Genomic DNA, 17929 nt, shown 5'->3' with positions numbered 1-17929 from the left:
CCACTGAGTAAGGCTGCCTTTATCTTCAGTTTATGCTGTGATGTTGCTTTATCCTGAAAGGATAAACATGGGCTGTGTAACGGTTGAGAACTTTCTTTTTCCTTCTGTGAAGGTCTGAAAGGGCACAAGATAGGTGAGAGGAAACAACTTTCCTTTAGTAACTAAGTTCCTAGATGCTTGAGCGTGTGGCCCTGAGCTCGAGGTGAGTGACTTGGACCTATAATCTGCAATGAGAGAGATTTCAGGGTTCCCCACCCCACCCCAAATGGGAGCCACAGGAGAGTTGCTCAAAGTACAGGACGAAGAAGGGAAGTTGAGCATTTTACTGTCGACCACACCAGCCCCTATTCTGCTTATTCTGTCTCACCCACTCCTGCTCGTTCCTCACTCCAGGCTGTGACCCCAGCGTGAGTGATAGAAGTGGCAAGAGTCTCTTCAGAAGATTAAAGACCCACGTCACTAGAGGCTGCCGTCTTGCAAGAATATTTAGACATTTTCCACTTGGCAGTCATTAATATTCTTCAGCAGGGGATGAACGGAAGACCTGTTCAAAAAGCTTCCCTCTTCAGATCTGTGTGCCTTGGAAGATAAAGTGAATTCTAGGGTTTTGTTTTGAGATTAAATATTCATTGCACTGGGTTAGAGCTATTACTGTTCTTGAGAAGAAAACTGGATTTTTCCTTTGTTTTAAAATAACTAGTCATTTCACTTAAGACTCAATTTCTGTACTGAATCAGTCAGAGTAATGCATGGTGTGATTTTTCTAATATAATAGACACTACTTGGAATTGAATACAGAAAGACTCAAAAGTATTTTTTTATTCTTTTTTTTTTAAGATTTTATTTTTTTCCTTTTTCTCCCCAAAGCCTGCCAGTACATAGTTGTATATTCTTCGTTGTGGGTCCTTCTAGTTTTGGCATGTGGGACGCCGCCTCAGCATGGTCCGATGAGCGGTGCCATGTCCACGCCCAGGATTCGAACCAACGAAAACACTGGGCCGCCTGCAGCGGAGCACGCGAACCCAACCACTCAGCCACGGGGCCAGCCCCGACTCAAAAGTATTTTATCGAGGGTGCATGAGCAATTTGACATCACAGAATCCCCGCAGACAGAAACAACCATCGAGGAGAGGAAGGAAATCGGGAATCAGACCTTGGGAATTATGCCAGCCTCTGGTGAGCTCTTTGGCTCTGTTAACTGAGAGCTGTTTCATAGCATCTCTGTGTTTCCTTGTCCTAAACTGTGAAATGGGGACCACGTTCTTTCCTTTCGGGGTTTGTGCAGGGACTTAGCTAGAAAATGAGTGGCACATACAGAGCAGAAGCACAACACGGCAGCTGTTAGTCATCTTTCAACATACATACTGAGAACTGGTCACTAAATGGCTTGAAAGCCATTTACATCTGTTTGCTTTTTTTGGTTTTCTAATCTTTCAGGCACCACTGCTCACATTTCCCTTGAATTTAAACATCTTTTAAAAGCTTTCAAAGCTTTGAAGCTTGATTCAGTGAAACCTGTTTTTATTCTGGGCATTTTTCTTACTGTCATTCTGAGTAAAACAAAAAACATTTACTGTCAAAACAACAAGGGTTTGCTCTCAAGCACAAAATGAAAGCAGATACGTCTGTCTGATCTATTTTGGCACCTGCCTGGCAGTTAAGTAGGACACCTTTTAATTTGTCACTTCTTCAAGATTCATTTAGGCTGGAAAAGTAAATCACCAGTGCTTGGTTTCAGCTAAACTTGAACTAGTTGGGCAAAAAGTTATATTCTTTATCCCTCAGACACATACTCTTTCGAAAATGCCAGTTGGAGAATAAACCATGAATTTAGCAACCTACATAAGATAGTAACTTTTTTTTTTTACTGTAAACTGAAGGAATTTAGAAATCTAACTTATTATCAAAGACCAAAGAGAGATCTTGGAAGAGGCATAAAAGGTTAATGCCTTTAAACAAGCCTATGTAGAACTATTTAAAAGAGTGAATATCCAGCTTTTTCCAAAAATTAAAATCAGACTATGAGTAAAGAGACTCAAAATTCAAATATCAACTCTCCCATTTGTTAGCCAGGGAAATTATTCAATCTCTCCGAGTTTCAGTTTCTTTATCTACAAGTGGGGATAATATCGACCCTGCGCTGTTTAGAAAATGAACTGAGGCAACAGACAGAGCAGCCAGCACCAACTGTGCACATGTTACTTGCTCAACAGGTGTGAGCCACTGTTGTCATTCAGAAAAGCTTCTGCAACATTTTCTAACACTCTAAGCCCGGAGTGAGCATTTCTCATTGCGTGAGAGTCTCTTCTATCTGCACCAAATTTATTCTGCTGGAATCTAAGTCCCTCCTCTCATTTTCTTAAAGTCGGCCGTGACATCCATTTAATACTTTCTGTTTAATGAGGCCAGACTGGAGGCATGTGTTTGTTTATGCGACTACTAACACGACCATCCCTAAATCGAGGTGTTTCCCGGCATCTCAGTGACTTGATTGTAATCTGTGACCTGGCTGATTATTGGATAGACCAACTGACTTAGTTACAAAGGGAGATAAAAATGACACATACACACACACACACATATATTTACACCATATTCACACATGCATAAATATATATGCACACGCACATTTGTTTCTGTTCTTCAGTACATATAAAAGTCAAAATCTAGCTTCAGACTTCGTTTTGTCTTCTGTTTTCTGTTGTGGAGTGCATAGGGAATGTGAAGGAAGACAAATGCCTCCCTCTTTGGGTCCCCTAAAGCAGATGACCTTGAAATGAACTATGGCAAATTCTTCGAGAGTCTAGATTAACCTTGGTTTTCCAACCAACAGGTTAGCAGGGCTTGAGGAGAAGACACAAATCTACAGGGCTAGTGCCCGGGCTCTTCCCCACCTTGGAAAGTCCCAAGTGCTAAATGTGATCCAAACACCACATCTACACAGGGTGTGCGTTTCCTGACAACATCCTCCTCATTCTTCACTGTGGCTGCTTTTCCAAGTGTAACAAGTACCTGAGTTCAACTGAGGACAAACTGCTCTAACTCCTCAAGGAAGCTTCCTCTCCTGGCCCAGTGCCAGCAAAACAGGGGTCTTCCCCGGGTCAGATGGAAGCTTAGACGGAAGCAACGCCTTCTTCCAACCCCTCGCCTGGATATCCTGCAGACACTGTGGAATAAAACCAGGCTAAGCTGTTGATCTCAAACATGTTTATTTGTAACAGTTTTACATGGCATGTTACAGAAATTAATGGAAAATCTCTAAAAATTTCGCTGTTCTGTTGAATGCGTTGTACATAAAGTTAAAAATAATGTGTCCGTATATGTTAACAAACTGTCATCTGAGGTAAAGTTAAAGTAGGTCTAGAAATGTACTGCAACAGTCATTTTCTCTTTCTCATCTTTATTAAAAAAATATGTGTCAGAATGCAGAAATTGAAATGAACCAAACCCACAGAGTAAACATTTTTTTAAAAGAAGGTGCCGGTACATCACACGACAGGGTTTCAGTAGACACTGGGATGAGCACGAGTTATCAGAAAAGTCTGCGGCATGTGAAGATTGAAGAGCTACGGGGAATGGGGACAGAAGGACAGGTGGCGTTTCCCTGGTTTCAAAATTTAAAGTGACAAATTTAGTGCTAGTGGAGGATGAGGAATTAACAGTGGTACACGTGGATTTTCTATCGATCTAACCAGAACTGTGCAGACTCCCCATGGCCTTTTGGTATCGGCACCTCAGCTCTTATTTGGAAATGTCACTGTCCTCTTGGGATATAGGATTTGGTGGTTCTGAGCTCGCCAAACAGTGCTTGTTAAAAGTCAGAATTCTGCCAATGATAATATGGATGGCAGTTTAACATCTTAATTTCTTTCCCTCACTTTAATGCATCACATGGGCATCTTAAGTTCAGAGCCAGTTTACATCCTCCATCGCATTCAATGAATGATGACAAGTCCACCGGGCTGTCACTTTCTGCTATGAAATTAACTCTAGACGGTGTACCTGAAACAGCAGCATCAGCCGGAGTTCACCGCGAGCGTGTCAGGAGCCGCCCGAAGAATCAGTATAGTGGTGCGACACTGCGAGACAGACTCAGACAGCCATAGTGAGGAGGAGATAGCACCGCTTGTTTAGAATCGGAGTCACAGACGATATAGCAATTTAAGCTATTTCCCCATGGGAAATGCCTCTCTCATCGAATCCCCGGAAAACACAATCGAGCTGGGTTCAGGACCACTCTCGTGGTTATCACACCCTTCCCATTCTCCTCTTCCTGTGAAAGGAGTACCTAGTCACAAAATGTGTGCAATTCCCAGAGAAATCATGTGGACCCCAGGTGACCGCTGTGGACGGAGGTAAAGGGCCTCACTTTCTGGTTCTTCAGACCTTCCACATCAGGGTGACATTTACATACGTTCTGGAATGGACATTTGGTCAGTTCACCTAACTGGAAAAAATTTAGATTCCAGTGGCCTGATAATGTAAAATTTGGACTTCAAACAGTAACAATCAACTCGACTTATCAATTTTCTCTCTGTGAACAAGCACACCTTCTTCCAAATCATTTTAGTTTCCATTGATATGAAGAATCAACGTATACAGGCCCATTTAAGTCAAACATGTCAATGTAAATTCTACTTTTCAAATTTAAAACCAAGTAATAATAATTACCCCAAATCCAATTAACCACATGATTCTTGAAAGTTTTCTTCTTAGTGTTAAACCACTAAATTCAACATACTGTAACTGCATAGGAACATCAGGAAAACACATTTGACCTGTAGAACAATTTTCTGTAGGGCAAAAATATATAGATTCTTTATGAAAATCATGTGCTAAACATCCGAACTGAACACTGCACTTTTTGTCTCATAAACGTAAAAAAAGGAAGCTTCAACTCCTCTGTCTCCTGTACAAACAGTCCCGTGATCTCTGTGGGGGTAGGTGGGCGTGGAGAGGTGGGAGGGTGTCAGCAGCTGAAGGACAGGCCTGCCGAAAGGGGCCGTCTTGCTCTTGTCTGAGGCAGAGGGCGGGCGCTCCCATGGAAAGGCTAGAGGAGACGGTGGGGCCACTGGCCCCCTTCTTGCTCACTCGCTGCTGATCACCCGACTGCTCCTGCCAGCTGTCCCTGAACTCCTGCTTCCTGCCGCACGCTCCAGAATAACATCTGGAAAGTGAGCCCCATCCATCAAGTGTGTCACATCTCGCACTCAACCTGCTACCTTCTCTACAGTGTAATGGCATTATTAAAAAGCATTTTCATTAACATTTATATTTACAAAAAAAACTGGCAATTTTTTTTCATTAGAACTCCTTAAAGCCATTTCCCTTAAATATTTAAAGAGTTTAATGGTAAGGTTTTTTTTTTTTTCAAGTTATAAAATAAAAATCCCATTTGAATTTTCTGATGTACAAAAAGAGATAGAGATGAACCATCGTGAGCACGGAATCAGTTTGTTATTCTGAATATTCATGTCACCACTGTTCCATTAGAAAGTTGGTTTTTAAGATCCAAAACCACATTACCAGGATTGTACCAGGATTATTTGGCAAATGACTTTCTTTGAAAATGGCACGTGGAGAAGACACTTGTCTGCATAGCGTCACAGCAGCAAGATATCGGAAAAATAAAAAATATCATTTAATTGTACTTAGAGTTTAGAGCTTCTTAGGAAATCAGATGTGTTTTTCGTCTTTCTCATCAATGGGATTCGATGTCCTCTCCTACTCACAGAGTGAAGGTTCAGACCGAAAGCTGTCTTTCTTCACCAGGATGCAAAATAGCTAAAGGGCTGTTTTGGCAACCTTCTCGATCATAAAGAATAATCAATCACTTATTTGTCTTGTGATTTCAAGTTAATTCATTTCATATGAGGCTTTTTTTTTTCCCAGTTAGATTTCTTCACCCACACCTAAAAAAAGTCAAAAGCAATACAAAAATTTGTACACCCATTAATTTTCAAACATGACAAAGAAAGGAAAGGGGGGTAAATGGCAGACCGGGCCCTGTGGAGTCATGACAAACATTATCATCTGTCAAAAGGCCTATCGATGATGATGTTGTGGTCATAGAAGACCTCTTGCTTTGCCTAAAGGAAGTCAGTGCCAACCCTGTTGTAACTCTCTGAGGCCTGTCACTCCAAATGGTCAACAGGTAGAGAAATAAAAAGAGAATTATGATTTTGCAGACCGGGTCATCTCAAACCCATGCTAAGAGAGCTCATAATATTTGTCGGGTAAGCATTTGCTTGACTTGTGACTTAATGTTGGGTATGATTTTTTATACTTTTGAGGGGTTTTTTTGTGCTGCCACAGATATCTGCCATTGGTTGCCAAAAACTCTTAGTTCCCGCTTCCAAACGAGTTCCATTGGGCAATCATGATTTCTTCATGGGGTGAGGTGAGGTGAAAGAACGCAAGAGAGCCTGTGGCGATGCTGATGTCCATGGCAGTCTTGAAGCACCCGCCACGAGCCTGCATCGATGCTATTTCTTAGGTCTGTTGATCTGCGCATAGAGAGGCTCCAGCTCCTACGGATAGAGGGACAAAGTGAGACCTGCTCTTCCCCAAATAGGATTTTCTGAGATGGTTTAGGAAGGGGAGTTTGGGATTAGAACAGAAAGGTGACAGTTTATAATGGATGACCTTAGGTTATTTTTGGATTATTTGATCATGGTGCATATCATTTTGGCAACTTTTTTTTATCATCAAGAACTCTCACCCAGGTTTGTCCTTGGTTTTCCAGCTGAGACTGACTGCCACGTTAAGGGAAATAGCATGGTATAGCAGAGAGAGCTGGACGAACTGTGGGATGTGGGCAAAATACTTATCCTTTCTGAGCCTCAGTTTCCCCAACCATGAAACGGGAATAATGCTGTTTATTCTACAGGGCTCTGGAGAACTAGAGATAACATATATAAAGCATCTAGCACGGTGCTGGGTAGTAAAAGGTCTTCAGAAAATAGTAACAATTATCATGAGTCAAGTGGACATTTTTCCAACACAGTTTCATGAATGTCCACTTGAGACCACTGAAAGCCTATTTCAAATGATTCTGGTTTCTACGAGTAGTGATGACTAAGTGTGTTTTGCAGCAAGAGAAATAGCAATGGTGCCTTTAGCTCTTAGTTAGAATCTTTTGGGATTTGTTTCCATTCAGTCTGCCATTTTAGGTTTGGCCAATCATTTGCCTGCTCCCATGGGGCTGTCCTGACACATACGCAGGAATTTTCACCAGTGTATGACACAGTGAACCTTTAACCCAAATGTAAACGGGAAACGGTGTCTGCCCCTGTTGAAACCTCTCCTGATTCAGTTCATGCTGAGATGGCCCAGGGCATGCTGGCCAAGAAGAGGAGATCAATACTCTGGTCTTAAGCATGCATAGGCCTGTCTGTTAAAACTGACCTTTATGCTGTCACTCCGGGATGTTTATGCCAGAATTAAATGGACACAGTGATATCTTAATTCTGCCATATTTGATATATCAGCTTGCCTCCTGCCATGCGAGTACAGATTCTTTTGATATTCTCGAACCATAAGATTGAACTGACATTCTGTGAGCCCTACTACGTGTCTGGCACCATACTGGGTATTTTCAAGTACATCGTCTTTTTAACTCATCACAACAGGCTTGTAAGGCAGATGCTTTATCTCTTTTGCAAATGAGAAATCAAGCACAGAGAAGTTAAGTAATTTGCCTATGGTCACACAGCTAGTAAGTTTGGGACATGAGACCTGAAAGTAGGGTCCAGTGCTTTTTCCAGTTTATTATAACAGCTGCAATAAATATTAATAATAAAACAACCCTTCCATCTGTAGAGTTGTAGAGTGCTCTGGAGTTTATAAAGCATGCTCACGTCTTATGGTATCTGCCTATCAGTTCTGGGAATGGCTTTTATTCCTTCCGTCTCATTTTGCAGATAAAAACTGAAGGTCTGAGAGGTTGTGTAATCTCAAGGCCGTTGCGCTGTCTCTCATGTATTTATCACATAGCTTGCTTTTCTTGCAAAGTGGGAATGGACTAGAAAATGATTTTGCACAGTTCCATCATTGTACAGATGAGGAATTTGAAGCCCGGAGAAGAGCTTTTGTCTCCTCAGGGTCATAGTTACTTAGTAGCCATGCCACGAATAGAATCCAGGACTCCAGCCATCAGATCCAGCATGTTTTCTTCTAGAACTCATTGCGTTTGCGTTCCTCCAGGGAGGAGGAGCTTCCCACCCTTCGAGGCACCTATTTTGTAATATAACAGAGCGCCAACATGTTCCTCTATGCTTTCCACCCATGGGACTTCATACTGTCCTGGGAAACATAAAGAATAAGTGTAATCCTTCTGCCGAATGTCCGATGACAGAAAGCATGGCAGCCTATTTTTCCACATCCTGCCTCTGGCCTACGGTCAGCCAGTTCCTCCTGCCATTTCACACATGCGGCCCTGGCACAGCAGGTGCTCAGTGAAGGTTTGCTGAACTAACGAATGCCGCATCGAGGTTCTACTCGCTCCACTGCTCTGATCTCTTTGTCCTAAATACACTCCAATTTGGCTTTACTCTCTCCAAATCTCATCTAGCAAAATCTACAGCGTGACTTATTAAGCACCTCATCCGTTCTCTGCCAATGTCCTGAAATGTTTCAAACACCTGTTGTGAGGCTAAACATGGACCTTTCCGGTGTGTCTGTGTTTGGGGTGGGGTGGGCGGAGCAAACGTAGGGTAGTGAGGGAGCTAACTGACTTCTGGGAAAAACATTTCTGAGGCTGCATCTTCATCTTGCCTGGGCAGACTTTCTCAGCCCACTCTCTTTTCAGATGGCCTAAGAAGTCAGGCTGCCTTGATCTCACCTTACAATTTGCTCTATTCTAATTTTGGAAACTAATTTATTCAACTGAGAATGACACCTAAAAACAGCAGAAGACAGCAGGCTCAGACAGGGTAATTAATGCCACACGGCATTAACTTTCTGCGGCTGAGATAAATATTCACACACTGCCTCTTGCCGGAATTCAGCTTCAAACACCCATCACAACAGCGGTAAGGGCTGTAGTCAACTCTCAATTATCCCCACTAATGAAGGGGAGCAGTGGCGCGGAAAACCCCAAGCAGCAGATAATCCCAAAGCCTGACACTGTGATACATTATATGTTTTGGCAATAGCTTTACCTTCCCTGTTACAGAATCTTAGACTGTCAGAGCTGGAGGGGAGCTAAGAAATCATTTGATCCAGAAATTTCTGACCTGGCTTCTGGCAAGGTCATGATGGGGTCTTTAGGCTATTTTTGATATTCCAAAAGGCCTAAATGAAATCACACATGAACACAGCATGCTGTTGATATATTTTTTTCAGCAGATTTGACCACATCTCTGCCCACTTCAAATCCTTCAATGGCTCTGCATCACCCACAGGGTAAGGTCACAGCTTCTTAGCTGGGCACACAAGACCCATTAGTCTCATAGTCCATTAGAGCTAATAAATGCCTCTTCCAGACCATGAATCAAAGCTCAACCTTCAGCCACATACATCACGCTTAAAAAAACTTATTTATGCCTCTGCCAGAATGATCTTTCAGAAATGGATCTGGTCATGCCAGTCTCCTGCTTATAACAATACTCCTGACTCCTTATTAGCTCAAGGACAATGCAAACCCCTCAGGATGGCGCACGACGAGGCTCTTCCAGTTTGGCTCCACCTTCCTGCCCAGCTTCATCTACTTCCTCCCTCCCCTGTGCCCCACTTTCTGTACTCTGTTGCCTAGACACGACAGGACTTTCCCATCTCTGAGACTCTGCACAGCAGTTCCTCTGCCTTCGGGGCCTCTCTTTGCCTTGCACCTGGGAGTTCACACTTTCAGAACCAGCTCAAATATAAAGGCAGCCTGGACTCGGCAGGTGATGGGGGCCACTCCGCTCCTGGACTCCTGCAGGGCCCTGTGGAGGCCTCTGTCTGCATTGTCATCATGTTATCTCGTAGCCCCTTCCACACAGTGAGCTCCACTGCGCCTTTCACGCCAGTGTCCCAAATCCTCAGCCAGAGCTTGGAACACAGGAGGCCACCCGCTAACATGGAGAATGAGGATGTGGGTGAGCGAATGAATGGTTCGTCTCTTAATGGGAGTTGGCAAACACTTATGAACTTTAAGCTCACTTGTGGTTCTGACATAGTCATAGCTTCGTTTCTAGAGGATGACAAAGTAGATGGAAACCATACAGTAAAAATGACTTAAGCTGAATACCCTGTTTGCTGGGAGGTGCAGTGAAACGATGCGGATCTGAAGTCAGGCAGATCTAGGTGAGGACTCCTACTGCCAACTCCCTCCAGCCAAGGCCACCAGAAGCACACTCGCAGTTGAACAAGTTGGGTTTATTACTCACTGCAGTGAGGGGACCCATGGGCATCTCTGTAAGAGGGTGTTAGAAAGGGCTTATAGTAGGATTGGACTTCTCTTAGATGATTTGGGCGAGAGTCAAGAAAATAAGGTTTTTCTCTGGGTTGGATGCTGTAAGGAATTGGGAGTATGATTGTCTTAATAATTCTTATCTGGAAGGCAGGAAGAATGGAGCAAGGCTAAAGCCAGGAGAGAAGGACGTTTGGTCACTGTTATAATTGGGACGATGTTCACGTCTGCCTGTGCTCAGCCGTGGCCGCCGAGTGATCTTGGTTTGTCCTGACCCATCATGGTCACGAGAGGCCTTGTCTGATGTGGGGCATCTGTGAACGTGTTCATGTTCAACACAAGAACACCAAGGCCTGGCCGAGGGCCGCGCTGGCTCTGCCTGTCCGCTGCTGTTCTCTTTCTCAGTGTTACCCACTTGGTGACCCTAGGACTCTGTTAGGGTACTTAACCCCTCTGAGTGCCAGTTTCCTCATCTGTAAAATGAGGCTAGAAATCCTCTCTGCAAGAGGTGTGATGAGGATTGCAGGGGAAAATGCACATTGATGGTCCAGCACAGAAGAGCTAGTCCAAAAAGAGTGGGTCCCTTATGTCTGGGCCTGTGGCTTTATTCTTCCTTTATAGAAAACGTTTTTAGGCCTAATAATCACCTGTAGGTCGCTTTCCAAATTGTTTCTCCTTCATATCAATAGTTGCAACTGCAACTAGGTTCTGTCATGAACCCTAATAATGGCTCTGGATCAGCCCAGGGAAACCGTGCAGAAGGAATGTGGGGTCGATCTAACAAGTCTGATTGCAAGGCCCTGCGGATAACAGAGCCTTCCACGCGTTTGCAGACTACTTTAAGTATGAATTATGTGCTCACGTACACCAGCCAAGTAGAATCATCGAATTAGAGTAAGAAGAGCTTAGCTTCACAGAGACGTTTACCGTCTGTAAAGGACTTTGCTCCATCACATACGTGCTCTCGCTTGGGCATCACGCTGGGGCTGCGCTCTGGGTATCCTCACCTCCATTTACAGTGTCTGGCTCTCTACAGTTTGGCGACTTGCCCAGTGTCACTCAAACAGCACAGAGCAGAGCTGGGATAGAACCAGGTCTGTGATTTCCTTTAGTTTTTTTTTTTTATTGCAGCAAAATATATATAGCATGGCTTTTGCTGTTTTAATCATTTTTAAGTGTGTAACTCAGTGGCATTAGTTACATTCAAATGTTGCGCAACCATCACCACTATTTCCAAAAATCTTTCATCATCCCAAAAAGACTGTACCCATTCAACAGTAACTCCTTATTCTCCCTTCCTCCAACCCCTGGTAACCTCTAACCTACTTTCCATCTCTATGAATTTACCTTATTTTTACATCAGCTTCATTGAGGTATATTTGACATACGGTGAAATGTTCCCATTTTGAGCGGACAGTTTGATGGTGCTGACACGTGCATACACCGTGTGGTCCTCCCCAGCACAGTCAGGCTATAGGACATGTCCTCGCCCTACACCTCCCCGGTGTCCTTCTCAGTCAACTCTTCCAGTGCTGCAGCCACTGAGCTGTGTCCAACCACTACAGATCAGATTGGTTTCCCCTGGAGTTTCATGTCAACACATCCAGGTCTTTTAAAGCCCACTCCCTTGCTATCACCCTGTGTTCCCTCTTGTCGATTCAAAGTAGGCAAGGTCCTCAGTCTGACAACTCCTTTCCTGCAGGAAGAAACTGAGGCCCGCAAAGTGAGGGTTGTTTTTCCAAGAGTCCACAGGGAGCAGTGGAGCCAGGAGGGCAGCCCAGGATCTGGACTCCCATCTCTGAGCTTGTTCTCTCACCTCCCCTACCTAGCCCAGCTCTCTGGCTTAGAGTATAGGGGCACATAGTTTCTTACCCCACATTAGAATGAGCCCCTTTTGAAAGCCACCTAATTGTGCTTATTACTTTGCATCCATTTAATTTTTATTGTGTTTGTTTTTGGAAAGCTTTGTCATATCTAATAAAAGTATCTCCAAAAAAGATTATTAGCGAAGAGAAGACACGGCATGCTGAGAAAGGACGTCTCGAATGTGAGGTCAACGTGCGCCATGCAATCTCCTTGCTGAGTAAGCCCATCTACCCCATCCTGGGAGCCTAGGGGTGAGGTCAGCACCAAGCCAAGCCAGGGGTCAGATGGGAGCAGGGAGGTGAGAAAGCTTGAGTCTCTTAGTGTTGTTCTGCTGAGGCAGAAACTTCAGCATCATGGTTTTCCAGCCCAACACGGGGGCTTAGCTCAGTGGGTTTCACATTTCCTGGCTTGGCAAATGAACAAGGTGGTAGTAGCTAGGGAGTGAAAATAAGGCTGAAATAACTCAAAGTTCCTTGTGAATACATGAATAGGGTCATCAAAATGCAAGGGTTTTAGAGCCAGAGGACCCCAGCAATCTTCCTAACTACTATACGAACTGAGGCAAGCATTTCAGCGCGGCCTCAGTTTCTTCTCTGTGAAATGGGGTTTGTAACATCTACATCATGGGACTGTAACAAGTAATAAGTGAGTTCATATAACATAAAGGATTTTAACAAGTGGGGGGAGTCCTCCCTTCCTTTTTATTCAAAAGAATGGAAAAATATAAAGCTTTCTGACCACTTTCAGCCATAAATCTGGCCTTCAGGGTAGAAAAGTCTTCAAAACATAGGATGGATTTAATGATAATACCTTAGAGATTGGTGCAGCTGCCAAATACACTTGCTTCCTGGGGTCTCGGGTACTGAAACCCATTTGGTGAGCACAGAGGTCTTGGCCTTTGTTAGCTGGGAATAAGGACAGCCTGGGGGAGGGGTGCTGTTGGGAGATCTTATTTGAGGACTGGGTCTTCCACGTTCTAGCTGGGTGACCTGGGGCAGGTTAGAAGGTCCTAGATGGTCAAAGCTAGAAGGGCCTCTGGCATTGTTTCACAGAAGAGGAGACCAAAGGTCAGAAATGAAGCCATGTACCTCACGTTATACAACGATTAAGTCGAAGAGAAGCTGCTAAAACCCAGGAGTCCTGGTCCTGTTTGAGTGCTCATGACCATTTAATCTGGGTCTAGATTCAAATCCTAGCCCCATTACACGCGAATTTTATGATTTTAGCAAATCATTAACCTTGCCACCTTACCTGCCGTATTTGTGAAACAGGAATAATAAAAATACTTGAGTGTTCCCTTTAGGATTGAATAGGTGATGTTTATGAAAGTGCTATAAATATGCTAGTAATTTTTTAGTATATTTTATTAGTAGTAGTAAATGAAAGGCTTGTGATTACCTTCTGCAGAGTGATTCTAGAAACATTGAGCGTGATCTAAACCAGAAGTCAGCAAACTACGGCCCACCGACCAATTTTGGTGGCTGCCTGTTTATGCAGTAAAGTGTTATCGAAACTCATTTGTTACGCACTGTGTTTTGCTGCTTTCCTGCTACAATAGTGGGGAGATTATGCACCAGAGACCGGATAGCCCACAAAACATGAGTATCTACACAGAGTGTGCGCCAACCTCTGATCTAAATGATCAGTGTATTCTAGTGCCCACTATTCCAATGGCTTAAATCATGTTCATATCTCACTCTGGTCTGGTGTTCTCTTTTCTCCTCCAGTCTTGTTATCTAGCAGCCTACTGGCATCTCTATTTCGATGTCTCATGGGCATCTCTAGCTTAACTGGTCCCAAAGTAAACTTGCCTTCTTTCTGCTCAAGCATGCTGCCCTGCGCTCCATAGCACAGATTGGCACCATCTACATCTCCAGGTCAGGAACCTGGGATCATCCTGGTCTATGCTGTCTTCCTCACCTCCCATTCCCTTTCAGTCTCAACCTCCTCCTGATTTCATCTTTTAATATCCCTTGGCACCAAGCCCACCTCTCCATCCTGGCTGATGCTCCCTCAGCCAGGCCTGTCCCATCTCCTGGCTGAACTCCTCCAAGGCCTGGGTTGGACTTGCCTCTGAGTGCTATATCCATGAAATGGATTATTTTCTGTTTTTGTGGTTCTTTGTTTTAAGGCTCTGTAGTCTGGTTCTATTTAAAAAACAGAATAGTAATAATAATCCCGAATATATGTATTTTATTTTCAAAGCTTAACAAGGCACTTTCATACTCATGATATCTTCTGATTCTGGGACAGCCTGGGGAGGGAGTGGTTGTAATTGTCCCTAAGAGGGGCTTGGGGTGTAGAGGGGTTAAATGCTTGTCTAAGGCCATCTGCTTTGGAATCATAATTCAAACCCTGTCTCCTGACTCTGTGCATTTCTTGTCTTTCTTTCGTTTTTAATTTTTTTTTTAAAGATTCTTCCTCCCTAAGCATCTGAAATTCAGCTTTCTTTTCCCTTGGACAACTAGAAATCCATCAGGTAATATTTTATATGTGTTAGGTTCCCACTACAAAGATCAGTATTAAAAAAAATGACAGCGACTTATTATTTATGGCAATATCTATTGTTACTAAGGGAGACAGACCAAACAATTCCCCATTGTTACAGATGCTACTTTGACTTGACAGCTGGGAAAGTCTGATAGGCAGTTTATTTACTTAGCCATTTAACCAAATAAATGTTTTCATTTTTCTTTCATCTCCTCAAAAGCCAACATTTCGCCCTTAAAATTGCTCCAGCAACACATCAGTGAAGTATAAATTACCTGCCATTCCCACACCAGCCATTATAATATTATTTTGGTTCTTTTTTGCTCCTGTTGACCCAGTCTTTCAAAGACACGTGATTTTCCCAGATGGGAGGGTAAGGGGGAAACTGAAGCAATTGAAACATTTCTCTTTATTGCTAAAACAGGTTGAGATTGGCCCTGAAGCTTCCACCTGTGAAGACTGAGTCCATCTGTCTCCTCTTACTGTGGTGTGACATGGCTTTAACTTATCTACAGATGTCACCTCTACCTACTTAGAATTGTGCAGGTATTTCTAATAAAAAGCAGCTGGAGATAATGGCTGCAAGGGCGATAAGAAGGATGGGACTCTTGCTTTCCAACTGTACGAAGGCAGAGGGGAAAATAGGGCCAGGGAAATAACTCTCTCTGCATGGTATCCCTTCCCCAAATGTCTGGAAAAGCATTAAGTGATTGCGGTTAGTAAATTTCCAGTTGGGTGGATGGGTGAATGGGATGGAGACAGAAAGATCACATGTGGCTTGTGCTGCTGTTGATGGAGGGGCCCAGAAAGCTCATTTGGACTTCCCTTGTGGGTGTTTTAGGGGATATTCCTGCAAGGCAGGCATCAGAGTCTTGGCATGCAATTCTTGATAGGCAATTGTGAAACTGCCACGCTAAGCCTTCAAAGGGAGAAAATTGCTTCAACGAAGATTACAGTCCAGCCCTCCTTTGGAGCTGGGAGCTACTTATTATGATTTACATGTGAATCCAAGACTGCTCATTTTTTGGAGTGAGAGGTGGCCTAGGAGGCCCTAACCAGTGTCATTCTGATTAGGGGGCATGGCAAGCCAGAGAGCTAAGAAGTGGGATTTTTCTTTTTCTATTTTTCCCCCAAGGCTGTTTTGAGGCATACTGAAAATTAATTACCTGAGGATAGAAAGCACAAAGCAAAACCTCCTAGCCAATGGCCTGGGTCCTTATGGTAGAATTTATTCAAAATAAGGGCTAAATGTATAAGATCCAAAGTAGTGGGGAGCCAACATTTATGAGCACATATGATGACGGTGATGATGATCATGATGACGATGACAATGATGACGATGATGATGGTGGTGATGGTGGTGCTGGTGGTGGTGCTGGTGGTGTGATGGCAGCTAATACATTTTGGGTGCTTTCTATGTGTCAGACATTGTGCTCAGAGCTCCACATACATCAGCTCATTTAGTCCAAACAATAACCCTATGAGGAAGATGCTGTTTTTCTCCTTACGTTTCAAAATTAGAAAATTACTATGAAATTTCTTTAGGGTCATATAGCTAGTAATCGGCGGAGCCAGATTCTGAACTCAGACAGTCTTGCTCCAGAATCCAGATCTTTAAGCTGAATTTTAAGCTAAGTACTAAGTATCTGTCTCCCTGCTAGAGACTCAACATACGCTATCTCAATTAACAAAATAGATAATATAAGCCTCTTCTAGCAGATGAAGAAACCAAGACACAAAAGAAATGATAGTTCTTGCCCAAGATTTCCTGCTATTAAGTAGCTGAGCTAGAAGTTGAACTCAAGTTCAAACTGAGCTCTTCCCACTATACCATGCTACGCCCATGGACAGCTCAGCCCTGGCTTGGGGTTCTGGATGGAGCATCCAACGTGGAACAGGCTAAAGCGCTACGAAACAGTTCAGCTGGTATGACTGTCTCAAGCCGAACAGGCTCATAAACATGAGGGTTTGATACATTGCTCTGCAAATGGTATAAGTCATCTTTGTTTTCTAGAAGAACGTCAATGTTAGGATGATGTTTGCTGATATCCTGATGAATGGCTCCTGTCACGTCTAGTTCATTCATCAAGTTTTCAAGGCAAGGTTGAGTACATGAAATAAAACATATGCAAGGGGTAGAAAACCTCTTCAGGAATCTTCCCAAGGCATCACCCATTATCCCTAACTTTTCTCTTTCCTGGAACATTGACTTTGCTTTAATTCACCAGCTCCCCAAACAGCTTTGCAGGACTGAATTTTCAGATGGCTATTACATGGCTTTGCATGGCATGATGTGTTCTCGTGTACTATTACACTGATATAAAATGTGGCAAAATATATGGTATGTTAAGTTGTTTAATCATAAAATCCATTAACAAAATGCACTTTCCAAACACTGTATTAGCTTTCAATAACCGTCGGAATAACTTACATGTGGACTGAGAATGATTCTGAGGCAGCCTCAGAATCCATTTATGACCAGTGAAAACTATTTACCATTTTAATGGTTCTGGCTATGCTGTTCAGACTAAAAAGAAGCTCTGTGGGTACCGCCTTGTAGGCCTACACATTTATGGAAAACTAGGAAAGTATCTGAAAATTGAACACATTTGTTAAGGAGCGACCTTAGAAATCCTGTCTGGGTAACAAGGTGTACTTCTCTCTCCCGAGAAGGTCTGCTTCATCAGCTCCTCTGTCTTTCTATCAAATCAGATGTATTGAAATTCAAGTGCCAAAAGCCACTTCTAGTAAATGCAAGCACACTGCTCTCGAAGCAGCTGCTGATGGAATCTGAAGTGGGTTGGCGGCAAACCACATGCTGTAGCACAGGTGTGAGCAGCAGAGCCTCGGAAGTGAATGCTACATGTCCTCAGGCTTTGAATTTCACTTTCTCATCAGGCCCCTTTTGGCTAGACAAAATGGGCTACCATGATCTTCCGTCTCTACCAATCTTATTGCAAGCACTGCTTGTTTTTGCTTCTTAGTCTGGCTTCTCAGTGTGCTTGGCTGGTAACCGCTTTAGATCTGTGGAGTGTAGGCAAATGAAGTGACACTTTGCTTAAAAGATGAGAGCATCTGGACCATGTCTCACTGAGAAATGATCAGGGTGGGCAGAATGTGTCCATCTCGGAATGTTGATGCTTTCAGAAACTGAATCCACGTTAAGTGGTATTGGTTATG

General features: G+C 43.4%; 1 protein-coding gene across 14 annotated transcripts in view; it reads right to left on the bottom strand.

Annotated features, from left to right (window-relative positions):
• Window positions 1–3192: 3192 nt before the first annotated feature.
• Window positions 3193–17929, bottom strand: part of DAB1 (DAB adaptor protein 1) — a 1086856-nt gene continuing 1072119 nt past the window's right edge. For 11 of the 14 annotated variants that reach the window (XM_070509805.1, XM_070509809.1, XM_044770891.2 and 8 more), the window contains one exon: window positions 5372–6530. Coding sequence is in view for 4 of the 14 variants with exons in the window: in XM_044770892.2 (XP_044626827.2) it covers window positions 6486–6530 (45 nt within the window). In the remaining 10 variants the exon portion in view is untranslated. Of the gene's footprint in view, window positions 6531–17929 lie in introns of all 14 variants that reach the window. The other 3 variants (XM_044770894.2, XM_070509814.1, XM_044770893.2) reach the window with 2 other exon arrangements.

Source organism: Equus asinus, chromosome 5 (genome assembly GCF_041296235.1).
Source record: "Equus asinus isolate D_3611 breed Donkey chromosome 5, EquAss-T2T_v2, whole genome shotgun sequence".
Classification (NCBI taxonomy): Eukaryota; Metazoa; Chordata; class Mammalia; order Perissodactyla; family Equidae; genus Equus; species Equus asinus.
This window is presented reverse-complemented; position numbering and strand designations above follow the sequence as displayed.